This window comes from Netta rufina, assembly GCF_964035555.1.
Source record: "Netta rufina genome assembly, chromosome: 15".
Taxonomy (NCBI): Eukaryota; Metazoa; Chordata; class Aves; order Anseriformes; family Anatidae; genus Netta; species Netta rufina.
The window spans coordinates 16,547,224-16,560,830 of NC_140138.1; the positions used below are offsets into that span (position 1 = coordinate 16,547,224).

General features: G+C 45.9%; 1 protein-coding gene across 1 annotated transcript; it reads left to right on the forward strand.

Moving 5' to 3' along the window:
- Positions 1-12,122: 12,122 nt before the first annotated feature.
- GNG13 (G protein subunit gamma 13) lies at positions 12,123-13,067 on the forward strand (the record flags this gene model as incomplete). Its single annotated transcript, XM_084296059.1, has 2 exons — positions 12,123-12,220; positions 12,962-13,067. 2 exons carry the CDS (start codon positions 12,123-12,125, stop codon positions 13,065-13,067), a joined length of 204 nt encoding a protein of 67 aa, XP_084152185.1.
- Between the last annotated feature and the right edge of the window lie 540 nt (positions 13,068-13,607).

Consider the following 13,607-nt stretch of genomic DNA (forward strand, 5'->3'; position numbering starts at 1 on the left):
CCCAAGCATTAACATGTAATTTGGGTGTAGTTTTGCCTGGGTGTTCCATTAGAGAGAGGAAGAAGAGTGAATACAAGTCAGCATGTCAAGGGGACTTACTCTGATTGCTAAACATGGATTTGACTGTAAAACAAATGCTCTTCTGTGTTTCAGCCTAAATGCTGGAGTTCCCTCATCATGATTTTGGGTAGTAGCCGCTTGCTAGAAAAAAGTGGGCACCTACATCCTCTGTCACTGAAAGAGCCACCGCTTGACTTCCAAGAGGTAACTGAAATAGGGCTTTGAGATGGAAGTACTGTTGTCTCTGCTTTATACAAGACATAATTGGATGTGGGCATTGCCTCATCCTTTTAAATACTAAGGTTAATGTTACACTACCTCATCAAATATTCTTATGGTATGTGCCAAACGTAATACTTTGCAAAAATTGTGAATAGGGAATAGATTAACTCTTTTTGCAGCTCAATGCTGAACACTAATTCTGTATTGTTCAATGTTGAGATGAATCAGACAATAGCAAAATGGATAGGAAAGCCATTTAAGAAAAACGTGTTCAAAGAGTCCTAAGGGACAGTATCTGGGTGTTTTCTTGAGAAGAGCAGAAATAAGTGTCTGCTAAGCATAACAGGTTAAAATGATACGTCTAGTTAATGCTACAGAGCCTCAACTTTCCATGTGTATGCTGTTGAACAGTCAACTGCATCTGTAAAAATGCTGAAAATAACTGAAATCACTTTAAAGGAGATCGTATTGGGCAGTTTGTAAAGTAGGTAGGCATCCTCTTTGACTTGTGATTCGTTACTTCTTTTGCAGGGGGTGCTGGCTGCCAGTGGCAGTCTCTTGCAGGAACTGAAGGCAAAAGTTAATGTTTCTTTACCACCTGCTATTTTCTCTCCTCAAGTAAGTGTGCATCTGGCAATAAGGAAATTGACAACTTGGTTTATAGCTCTCAAAGATACTGCAGTTGTATTATTATGAAAAGCTGTTAAGAGAGGGCTTGAAGATTTTTGGGAAATGGCATAAGACTGTTGTTCTTCACATAGTCTGAAGGTTAGAGCAGAAATCTTGGATTGTAAGGAAATGATTAGGGTCTGTTTTGGTCTGACTCTAAGAAAATCTTCAATCCAGGAGAAGTTTAAATTCATTGCTGTCCAAATTTATGCATCTACAAAGTGAGGGCTGGTAATCCCTGATTCTGTGTTAACCTCGCACATAGAATAATCTTGTGTCATTTGATTCAAATAAGAAGCTATCCTTTGATACTAACAGTGTGTTTGTCTCAAAACTCAGAATAGCAGTTTCACAATTTGCTTTGAACAATGGTTTCAGGTGTGAAGCATGACTTGAAACGGGTTATTTTATTAAATACAATCACCTATCTAAGGAGCAATCTTACTCTGTTTCACCTCTCTTGAGGAAACTGCATTTAGGTTATTCTCCAAGTATGTTCCTCTTGGGCCAGAGTTTTTCTCCCCTTAATTCTTCCACTTCTGCTTTACTGTGATGGTACAAGACTTCATGTTTCTGTGAGGACTTTGAAAGCCCCAGGCAAAACATGCTATAGAAACAGAAATACTTGTTTTATTCTCCATCTTTTGGTCACTGTAAGATTCTTCTGGATGTCATGTCTATCATCTAGCCTGTGTGCTTGGAATGGTAGTGACTTAGCGCTGATTTGATTGGATGTGATATGCGAGTAGTGAGAAAGTGGACTTATAAATACATGTCTCTTCTTGTGGATATCTCTTCCTGCAGTTACAGCATGAGGCTTGTCTTATTCTCGCAGTGCAAGCAGTACAACAGATGCTTTTCTGTGATCTCCCATACTTGACTTCCTTCCTAGAGATAGCCCTGGCTTTTGGGGTGAGTCCTAGATATTGACTTCTATTCTAAGAGATTAAAGCAGATTAAATATAAAATCTGTGTAACACCAACCTGGTGTTGTTCCCCTTAAGCTTTTTTGACCTTTAATTTCTTTTGTGTATTTGTGTTTTTTTTAAGAAATGATAGACAACTAAGTTAAATCAGTGCCCTTATTTTGTCTTTTCCTAGAGTAACTTCTGGGCTCTGAGGCTGTTACTGGATCATCTTTCCTATCAGGAGCATGTTCTCCATGGCACTGTCAATCTGATTTTGAGAGATCTGAGTCGGCAGAAAGTAACAATGCTAAAACTGTGAGTAAACACTTGCTTCCTGAAATCTGTTTATAAAAATCTTAACAGCAGTCTCGAAGCAGTAGCATTTAGCAAAGATATAATCCTTAGCTCTTTGAAAATAAGATGCTAGGAATCAATGGGAAACAAGAGACAATAGAACACTTACATAAATGATGCATCTGTTTTGAATATTGTGCACGATCCTGATTCCTTTTCTCAAGGTATAGAATGACCTCTGTGAGAGGAATTGGTTAACTTGAGTCAACCATCTGAGCCTGGGGTTATGATAATGGTCTACAAAATCATGCTTTCTATGCTAAAGGTGACCAGGGAATAATTGTTCACAGATCAAGAACCAGGGGGCTTAAAGGAAATCTGACGTGGCAAAACAAGATGGATTAAGGTTGTATCACTTGGAGGTGTGAATTTGGATGATGGAGAATGCTGTGGAAACAAAGCATATACAGACTGAAAAGCAATTAAGCAAATTGCTGTAAGACTCAATTACGACCAGCGTGGAAATAGCACTCCAGACCTAAGGAGGTGGTTCTTGAGCTGTTGACGATACGAGTGTACTTAGACAACAATTAATTTCCATCAGATCTGTATGAGCTAGCACTATTCCTTATCTGTTCCTTTAAACAAAAGGTATCTAGGGCATCTCCTTCTGTGTATCTGGTTTGCAGAAGGCCAAAATAAATATTGCGGTTGTTGCGAAGGGAGGATACTGAGCTAGACGGGCCATTGACCTCACCCAGTGCAGCCGTTCACATAGCAATAAAGCTTTGTATTTCTTACACAGTAATGCTTATTGGCCAAGTAAAGGTACATCTGGAATAGCTGCAGCAATCTGAAGTCTCTTTCCCTGATGGGGACCCCTATCATGGTGAAATAGTTCCAGCTGGAAAAAGAATGCCTGGTCACGGTATTGCTATGCCTACCTAATAGATACATTGTTAATCAGAAGGTTTTAAGTGGAAATTGTGATTTTTGCATTCCTATAATGAGATGCTACTACTTGTAAAGCAGATTGAAGTATGAGAAAGTAGCATCAAGAGAAAAGCAATGCAGATATTGCCATTTGTCTTTGTTGTTGAACAGATATGTTCTGTTTCTTGGTCTTATGTTGTTTAGGTGGCAAAACCTTGGTCCCCAGTATGTGGGTGAATTCCTTTGCCTGTTCCTGACTTGCAGACATAAGAAGATGCAATCTATCGGTCTGTTCGCTCTGAATATAGTTACAGAAAACCTGCATATGTAAGTGTTAATCTTTATCATAGCCAAACAGCAAATCATTATACATTGCAACAGTGCTGGTAGCTTTCTCTTAATTAACAGGTTTAATGCAAAATTAATTACTGTTTTATATACTTCCTTATTATTAGCAGCAGTAAAGATACTGAAAGTGATAGTTTGAGTGGATTTGGAATTGTTCTATGTTCCTGTTCAACTAAATGGCCTTCTAACTTGCCAGTGCCCTATGTTGTGTCTGCTCTGTGCAACCCTAACCAGTCAAGTTCTGTTAGTTTAATGTCATTGTCATCTCACTTTGTTCTATTTAGGTTTATAAAAACAACAAAAACCTTAGTTGGAATTTAGACGCTGGACTCTAGGGAGGTATAATGCTGCATAAAACTTCATTTAGAGGAAATAGTTCAAATTAGCTCAAAATGTATATTGTTGTATATCTGCCAGAGTACAGTGGGTTTACAGATGTCAACGTTTCTTTTAAACTTGTAAAAGATGTTTCACATGGTGGTGAGGGAGTAAATCCCTATTAAAAACTAGACTCAGGAACATCTGGGCACTGTAATGCATACAGATGACAGGATTAAGTTTGTACTTGTTGGTCTTATCCTGGTTTTTTTGTTGTTGTTTTTTTTTTAAAAGAGAAGATTTGATCAGCAGCACAAAGCTGCTGGAGTGGAAAACAGCTCTGAAAATGTCTGAGTACTATGTTTAGATTACAAATGATGATAAAACACTGATAAGTCCCTATGGAGACCACTAGATATTCCTAAATATAATCCTTGCTCTCCTGGGTTGTGCAGGAAAGCATTAACTTCTATCACCTTACATCTTATGTGTTGACATAATAGTTTTAAAAAGAAATGACTCAATGCTTATATACCAGAAGGCAGAATAACTGCCTGCTCTGACACTTTTAATTCACACGTAGCAGATGGCAGCAAAATAATGTTGAGAATTCACTTTTTAGTAGCTCTCAAGTAAAAATCATGAACATGTGAGTTAACTTACCTTGTAAAATGCTTTTTTCCCCCCTCTTTCAAGCCTTTGTATGTATCTTAGGAAATAAAATTCCTAACTTCACTCAGTTGTTAAATATAACTTAGCTCATATAAAAACTTGCGGTTCTAATAAATGCCTCGTCTTATCTCAGATTTTGTGAGGTTTTACAGTACGCTCTAGCAGTAATCCAAGAGAACTTGATTAGATCCTTTTTGTTATGGTCTATCTTTGTCTTTTTTTACTGTACATCTGATGCGGGAGTCCTCTCTATTTGGAAGTTGAACTGAATTGTTAGTGTGGCTGAAACTGGGGGTAGGTCTGTCCCTACGGAAAATGGATTAAGAATTATATATTTGGATCTGTTTTTCAGGTGTCCATGGGCAAAGCACCTTTGCAGATTCTTTCACAATGTAGTAAGTATCTCTGTATCTTAGAATTAACAATAAAGCATATAAATGACAAATCATTGATATATGGTGTATTTGATATGTGATAATTGATAAATATTTGAAATATTTAGTAATGTCATTTATTGTGAAGTTGACAAATTACTGATGTATGTTATCTTCTTTGTCTGCACAGGGATTAAGGTATCTGCCCCTTGGCACTGCAGCTCATCGTGAAGTCTCAAAGTTCATAAGCATTATTGAAAAACTATAACTTGCCAAAACTTTCAAGCATTTTTCAACTTGTATTCCCTGGACATACCTCTTGCTGGGTTCTTTGTTTTCTGTTTTGTCATCTCTTCCTTCACTTAAAAACACTCACCTAAGAACTGAACAGACAAAACCAAAAATTTTAGATTTAGGTGGTGAATAGTGGCTGTATTTCAGCAGATATGTTCTGGAAATGTCCTTTTTTGAGACGTGTATTAAGCCCTCATTTAAAGAGGCAAGAGCTGTACGTTGTAGGAAAAGCTGGCCTACAGAGAGATGCTGATCTGAGGCGGCGCATGCAAGAGGTATGAGGAGAGAAACACGGACAAAAAAAAAAACACCAGAAGTTTTTGCTTTTGAGTTGCACAATTGTGTAGTTGTGTTCTGGGTGAGAAAGCTGCAGCAGAGCAACTGCTAAGAGAACAGTTAGAAAACCTTCTCCAATGAGGAAAATTGCCTCTCCACTAGTGTACAACAGCGTATGTTAATGCTGTTTGCACTCCTTGGTTTTCTTCAGTGCATAATTATAAAAATAAACCACTCTTCAGTTAGTGTGGTTCAGTGTCAAGCTTTCTTATTTGCTGCAAGAAATCAGAATCAAAAAAGCCATGGCCTTTTTTTTGTACTTAAAAAAAAATCTATATATATAGTTTTTGAGGTTTTCTAATTGGGGGGCTTTTTTATATTCTAACTGGTGCTGATGGCTGTCTTTTTTTGAAGTCTGACTACAAGTTTTCTTAAAACTTCTTTGAACTGTGAAGGTAGAAATGGAAATATTTCTAGCCTTTTTGTACTGTTCTTTGCCCCCCGTCTGATACCTGTCTGCATTGTTTTGGCAGTTGGGACAAAGTTGTTATACTGTATTTTGTTATCCAAAGTGAGTTACGTTATTCAAGTCTTCCACAGAAAATTACATGCATCTAAAATTACTTGAGGTTTAATAAAACTTTTTGTAGAAATTACATCATGTTTTCAGTTCTGTGAGTTTTTGTTCCTTTGTTTTGCTTGTAAGCAGTTGCTGTGCCTTTACCTTGTGCTGTCAGGGGTCAGTGAAGTCCCCTGCTGCAGGTGAACGTGGTTCTGTTGGATGGCGGCAGGGGTGGCCACATGCTGTTCTTTTCTGGCCTGGGCCCGTGTGGCATGGTCTTTCATCCTGGTTTCTAAGAGAGGTGGTTTTTTGGCTTGTTCTTAGTGCTGTGATCTTTCTCACCCCATCTACATGAGTAGAAGGCCTCCATTCCTCATGTAACAGAGGTGAGGAAGGAGACTGCAATCACTAAGCTTCTTTGTAGGTGTTTGGGCTCTCCGCAGCGCCCTGCTCTACAAGCCTTCCTTTCCAGCCTGCGGTGGGGCTGGGCAGCCTGCGTGGCGTTGCTCACGCTTTGTTTCACTTCTCTGCAGATGTAAAAAGACAAGGGCAAAGCCAAGTAAGCCATTGCAGCTTGAAGTGTGTGGGCTCCTCGGTGCCATCCTTTTGGTGCCTGGAGCAGGGCCAGGCAGGGGAGGGAGTGGGAGCAGGTGAGGGCAGCGCTTCCTTACCCTGCACAGTCTGCATTTACCATCACAGGGAAGGGCAGGAACTGCTTCCACTGCAGTAAGTAAATAGCATGTCTATTCATTATTTATCTGCAGCTGAATTTTAATGAATTAGAGCAGCAATGAGTAAAGCCCTTATAGCAAGGATTATACTACAGATAATGATATAATCTTTTATGTATGAGAAAATGACTTTCTCTGCAGATTAGCACTTGACTTTAATAACTGTACCTGTCTATCCAAGCCGTGCCCAATCAACCACAGTAGAAAACATCTTCCCGGTACCCTGAGACTAACTAGTGTAACCTCAAAGGTAAATTGAAGGCATTTTTTTTCCCTGCTTTGCTCCAGGTATAATTGAGATGAACAGAGCTCATTAAAAATTGAAATCTATACTTCAGAGTAGAAAATATGCATCTAAAGCTCTCTGATCCAGATATTGTATTTTAGCAAACAGAACTCTGCTGTTTTAGTAAGAGTACATACAGCTGATACTGCCAAACACTAAGTAGAACACTTGCAAGTAAGTACATGCATTGAAGATAAAACTTTGTCTGGAGCTAATGAAATTGTTTGAGATTCGTAATGTCTGGAAAAGGAATGCCATCGTTCAGCCCAGGAGTATAAGGTGTGTGTGTGTGCTTGGTTGTGATCAGCAGACCTCCATTGAGTTTGTCAGAGTAAGATTTCTAAAATGCGGGGCTAATAAACTAATTGTTTAAAAACTTGTTCTCTAGTGTAATATTTAAGGGGAGGAAAAAAAATTATCTTGTGCCAGCCCTAACCTTGTGTGGCTCTTACTTCTGCTCTGGGCCAGTGGTGCTGCAACTCATAAGCTCCCACAGCATGGCTGGGATATTTCTAGATCTGAACAGAAAATACCAACTGGGACCCCATCACCTCAAGCCTGACATGAATAACTTCACACTCAGGGTGGATTTGTATGAGAAAAGGGCAAATAGGCAAGTTCATGGCCAAGGAGACAGTGGAGCAGTGTGGGTGAGGGCACAGGACCACCCCCACATACGTTGCCTCGTCCCCCCTCTGCTTCCCAGCCCTGTCTCTGCTCAGTGGGCTGGGAGAGAGCTGCTGCTGTTTCTGCCAAGGACACTAATTAACCTGCTAAATGAGTTTATCCCTTCAGAGTGTGTACCAGAGAACTGAGTTATCTAAAATACCGTTCCACTGAGAGCCTTAATTAGCAGCGTGTGCTGAGGGCAGACCCCTGCTTTCTGGGGGGTGGATGGGGGCTGGTGCCTTGCTGCTGTTGTGGGGCCTCGCTCTCAAATGCTGTGCTCGGCATGTGCTGTCCTCCCCTGGGTGCTGGTGCAGCACCCAACTGTGCTCGACAGGCACAGATCCCCTCTCCCCAGTCCCAGAAGAAGCCAAAACCAGCTGGCAGCTAAATCTGCTTGCTGCCACAGTAGCTCCATGTCAAATGTCCTTGCCCACTCTTGCATACCCCACAGCAAGCTGCCTGGCACACCCCGATGTTCAGAAAGCATCCTGGTGCTGGTCCATCTAGCACTGATCTCGCATCTCGTGAGATAGATCCCATCCCTGCTGGCTCCTAGTATGGGAGCACAAAGCTGCCCCTTACCTTCCTGCACCCAAGACACGTTTCTCCAGCCTCCAAACCCTATCTGAGATAAGGGGTTCATGATATTTTCTCCTTTCTTACCCCTCACCCAGGCTGTGCTGGGGGTGGGCTCCTTCCCACCAGTGCTGGTGCTGCCCACAGATGGCACTGATGACGAAGGGGTGAAGTCACTGCTCGGCCACCTCGGGACACCACCGAGGAGTAGCTTTCTCCCAGCTGCCTGCCAGACCAAAAATACTCCATTTTAATAACTGGACTAAGCAAAGTTTTTTTTTTAAAAAAAAAAAAAACAGCTTGTTGCTGGCTGCCAGATTAACAGATGGCTACAATCATTAATATTGCAAAACTTCAGGAGTTCATAATTCTTTAATCTACAAAGCCAGGCAGGGTTGCTAATGCGAGCCCTGCAATCTGCTGCACGGGGTGGGCACAGCGGGGGCTGCGCAGCTGGGTCCTCAGTGGGTCCTCAGGGATTTGGCACGCGGGGCACTTGTCCTGCTCCCAGCCCAAAGCCTGCCAAGAAAAGGTACCAGGGTGGCCATGGCTATAGGAGGGGATGAGCTTCAGGGCCCCCTCGGCTTTGGGATGGTGTCGATGGCTCCGAAATTCGCTGGGCACTGCCTGTGCCATCCCTGGCAGCTCTGCCTGGCCCCGCTCAGCCGGCGCTGCAGTCAGATTGTGGAAAATCCACAGAAATCCAATAACCCGTCTCCAGTGTCATTTTATCGCTAAACCCCAGCCTTTCCCATAATTGTTTGGAGGCAGCGCTGGGAGATTACGACTGATGTCAACAGCGAGATAATCTGCGGGCCAGCGCGCCATATCGCTGACCTCCTTCAGGCGGGTGGTGCCATGTGGAAAAGTCCAGGCGGTGGCGACCCAAGGAGGCCACCACCACGGAGCCGTTTGCAGACACCCAGGATGCTGCTGTGGGCAGCATCCTCTCCTGGGGCAGGGCAGGGGAGCGGTGAGCCCATTAGGAGGCTGGGGAGGCCGTTAGTGCTATCGATCTTCGGTGGAGGCTGCCCGCGGAGCCTGGAGACGGGCGCCAACAGAGTGCAGGGAGCAGCAAAGCTTTCGGGATGGGGCACCCGGGTGGCTGCAGGGGCTTCTGCGCTGCCAGAGGCATCCGAGGTGCAGTCTTTGTGTAAGAGATAGAGAGAGAGCAGCAAAGAATAAAGTTCTTATCATGAGGATTACGCCATAGATAATGATACGGTCTTTTACGTATGAGAAAATGTCTTTCTCTGAAGATTTGCACTTGGTTTTATAATAACTGTGCCCAATACTACGTAATAAGTCAATATCTTCTAATAGCAGGGATTGGAATCCGTGCCCAATCAACCAAACATCTTCTATAATATATAGTACATGTTAATTATAATATACTTTATGTTTTATTATATTTATATCATTTTATATGCTAAATGATCTACTATATTTCTAGTGTATATATTTATTTCATATTTTATTATTCACAGAATCACAGAAACATAGGGGTTGGAAGGGACTGCAAGAGATCATTGTATATATAAAAGAGATTATTTTATATATTTTTTTTTACTATTATTATTTTTTTTCACCTCCCTTTCCTCAGGCACTCAGGCCAATGCAGGGCATTTGCTCCCTGAGCCTCCAGCACACAGGGAACCCCCTCAGTTTGGCAACACCAGGCTCATTGCTTTGGGGTGGAATTGGGCAGACTTTTTTTTTTTTTTTTTTTTTTAAATGGTTGCTTAATATGAATGGTTTGTTGTTTTGTTTTGCTTTGTTTGTTTGTTTTTGTTTTTGTTTTTTTTTTTTTCCCTTTGTGGTTTTGCTTTTGCTTCAATTATGGTGATTTTAATCAGTTAACAACACTTAGTGTGGCTTTATCTTTTTCCTCCCTGTAAGTTACACTAATTGCTGCTTTTTAATGCTCTTGTTGTTCAACATGTGCTTCCCCTGACCTTCACCCTGGCCAAATATTTAATTTCCAACTTCTCAGCTTTTGCAATTTTTTTATTATTATTATTATTATTTTTTTTAATTTTCTTATTTTTTCTTTTTTTCTTTTTCCTTTTTCCTTTTTTTCTTTTTAGTAAGCCATTCCCATGTGCACCCCTGCAAATCCCTGCCTCCTGGCCCTGCCAGCACCAGGAAAGTGGCAAGATAAAGTGGGAAGATGCAAGAAAACCAGGGGCAGCACACAGCCACCAGCCAGGAGAAAGCAATGGCGTGGGGCTGGGGTCTGCATCTGGGGGGGGGTCCTTGCTGATGGCACCCAGGAAGGCTTTGCAAGGATTCAGGCAGGGATGCAGGCAGGGATGTGGGCAGGGATGCAGGCACAGATACATGCACAGATAGGAGCAGGGACACGGGCAGGGATGCAGGCACTCCCTGGGGTGCTGCTATGTCCCAGCACTCATCCCACTCATGTCCCCCCGGGGCCCATCCAGCCCTTACAGCGCAGCCGAGGCCGGGGTAGCCGCGTTTCGGCATCACGGCCGCCGCAGCCCCGGTCCCAGCACGCTGCCTTCGTCCCGGAGCTCACGTTCAGCGGAGCCAAATCCCCCGGGAGCAGCAGGGGGGGAGGACGCTCTCATTATCCGGCTCTTGCCGTGTCGGAGGCAGCTGGACGGGCTGTGCATTAATAGATTACACAGAGGATTTGGGCTTGCTGACAGCGAGGGCAGCGCTAGCGGGAGGCGAGGCCAGCGCAGCTTGCCGAGCCGGCGGGGACGGACGCAGCCCCTGCTCCTGCTAACACCTTTTCCAGCCGAGGTAGGTGGAGAGCTCGGCCGTGGCCGTGGCACTGGGATGCTGCTGGGATGGCCGGAGTGGGGCTGGGGATGCTTCTCCGCCGGGAGAGCCGCCGGAGGGAGCGGGAGCGGGAGCAGCGGGGAGGCCGGACCGCGGGCGCACAGGGATGCTGGGCGCTGGGTGCTCACCCTCCTCCCGGCCGTGCTGATTATTTTCCCTGTGGATGATCTACAGAAGCACGGAGCTGCTGAGCCCTGCCCTGCACGGGGCTGAGGATGGCTCGGGATGCGGGGTGTCCCCCGTTTGGCCACCCCGGTGCAAAGTGATGCTGCTGGGTGGGCCCGGTGCTGCTCTGTGCTGGACAGAGCATGGCCCCGGGCTTTGCTGGGGTCATGGGTGGCCACGGGCAGGAGGAGATGTCCCCTTGTGCCACCCGTCCCTGGGACAGTATGGGGAGCTGGGGATCACGCAGCTGTGGTCACAGCTTGTGCCCAATTGGGTGCTGTGCCTCAGTTTCCCCACCATGTCCCCACTATTCGCCGTGTTGCTGCGGGGTGCTCAGTGCTTTGCTCCCCTCACCCCCACCAGCCCTCCCTGGGGCCACAGGGCCTCCTTTCCTGGTGGATGGTGCCACTCGGTGCTGCCCGTGGGGGCTACTGCAGCTTGGGGGTGAGGCTGGGAGAGGGGGATCTCACCCCAGCCCCAAATACTGGCTTAGGGGCTGCAATACATCCCCAACAAACACCCCACTGAGCCTTCACCAGGGCTGTGCAGGGCCAAAATCCCTCCTGCCCCTCGCTCAGGGCCACAGCCAGGCAGGAAAATGCTGCCCCCACCCCACCCCGGAGAGCCTCTGGTTTGTTATTTGCACACACCAACAGCCAAATCACAGTCAAATCCAGCCTGGCTCTCCGGGCAGGCTTTGCATGTGCCCACGGGCTCAGGGTGGGTACAAGAGCACAGCACCGGGCACTCACCACCGTGCCCGGCCGTGCCACCGAGGTAAGCAAAACCTCCCAAAATCTCTCGGAGCCACAGGTCTGCAATGGGTGGGATCGGGAATGTCCCCAGGAGCTCAGGGAGCACGGGGATGGGGCGGGGGGCAGCCGGGGACACAGCACGGACACCCTGCCTTTCAGCCCCCACCGCCACCGCGCCGAGCCCCCGCCGAGCCCAGGTGCCATGGACGAGTGGGACCTGCCGCAGTGGAAGAAGGAGGTGGAGAGCCTCAAGTACCAGCTGGCCTACAAGCGGGAGATGTCCTCCAAGACGATACCCGAGTGAGTGGGCATGGCTGGGAGTGACTGTGGGGCTTTCTCTCCCTACCCCCTCCAAATCTCCTCCCTGAACGAGCTCAGAAATTTTCACCCCGCGGTTACCCAAGCCCCAGCTGCTGAAGGCTCCCCAGACCCCCCCGCAGGTGTCCGTAACGCCCCGTGCCCGCTCCTCTCAAGCTGCCCAAGTGGCCAGGACGTGGTGGCAGCTGAGAGACCTCTGGGACTCCCCAGGAGCCCCCCAGCACTTTGGGCTCAGCCACCACCTTGTGCCCTGTCCTGTACCTTTCCTGTAATGGGGCAGTGGGGGTGAGCGTGGACACCCAGAGGCTGTAAAGCAAAGCTGGAAATGAAATGTGTAATGTGGTCATGAAGAGATATTTCTGCATGGCTCACACCTCGCTGCTGCCTGCCATGAAGGGGCTCGGGACATCGCCACGGCCTCGCTCTTACACAGTGAGGGGGGAGAGGAAAAGGGCGACCCAAGCATGGTTCACAGGGCAGTGCTGAGGCCAGCAGCACACGGCAGCCACAGGCACTGGGGACAGGAGGCCTGTCCCCAGTGCCTGGGGACAGGATGAGGTCTCAGCGAGCTGGGGGCCACAACTTGATGGCTTCTGTAGCAAAACATTACTCTGGGCCCACCATGTGCAGGCCTCGATTCGGTGCGGAGCAAATCCAGAGGGGTTTGCGCACTGCAGCCCCAAAAACCCAGGCTGTGTAACATCCCCCTGACCCCTCCCGCAGGTTCGTGAAGTGGATCGAGGACGGCATCCCAGAAGATCCCTTCCTGAACCCGGAGCTGATGAAGAACAACCCCTGGGTGGAGAAGGGGAAGTGCAGCATCCTCTGAGGGCCGCAGGCTGCCAGCAGCTGCCGGGCGCCCGGCCTACCGCTGAATGTATACTTTTTTATTAGGTAGCTTCCGAATACGACTAACTGAAAAACCCTACCCTCATCTTGTCTTATTATTTTTAGTAGTAGAAGCGTTTCTTTTTTATACGGGCTGCCTGGGAAAACAGACACGGGGTGGGCAGGGTGGCTGAGAGGCATGGGGCGAAGCAGAGGCGTGAAGGTGTCTCTGGGGCTGGTACAGACTGCCACATACCTCTGCCCCCCTTCTGTAAACATGACTGATTTTTCAACTTGTAAAGGAAAAAAAAAAAAACTTTTATAAAACATTTACAATGATTTTACTCTTTTGTATCTTGTAGGCTATGCAGTTTTGCAGCACAACAGGCAAAACATGGCAACTAAGGGTTTATAAATGAAATAAACAGAGCAATATTGCAAGATTTTATTAATTTTTATATTTTATTTTTTTTTAACAAAACAACTGGTTATTAAAAAAATATCAGCACCATCTGCACACGCTCCATGCAAGGGTGAGACA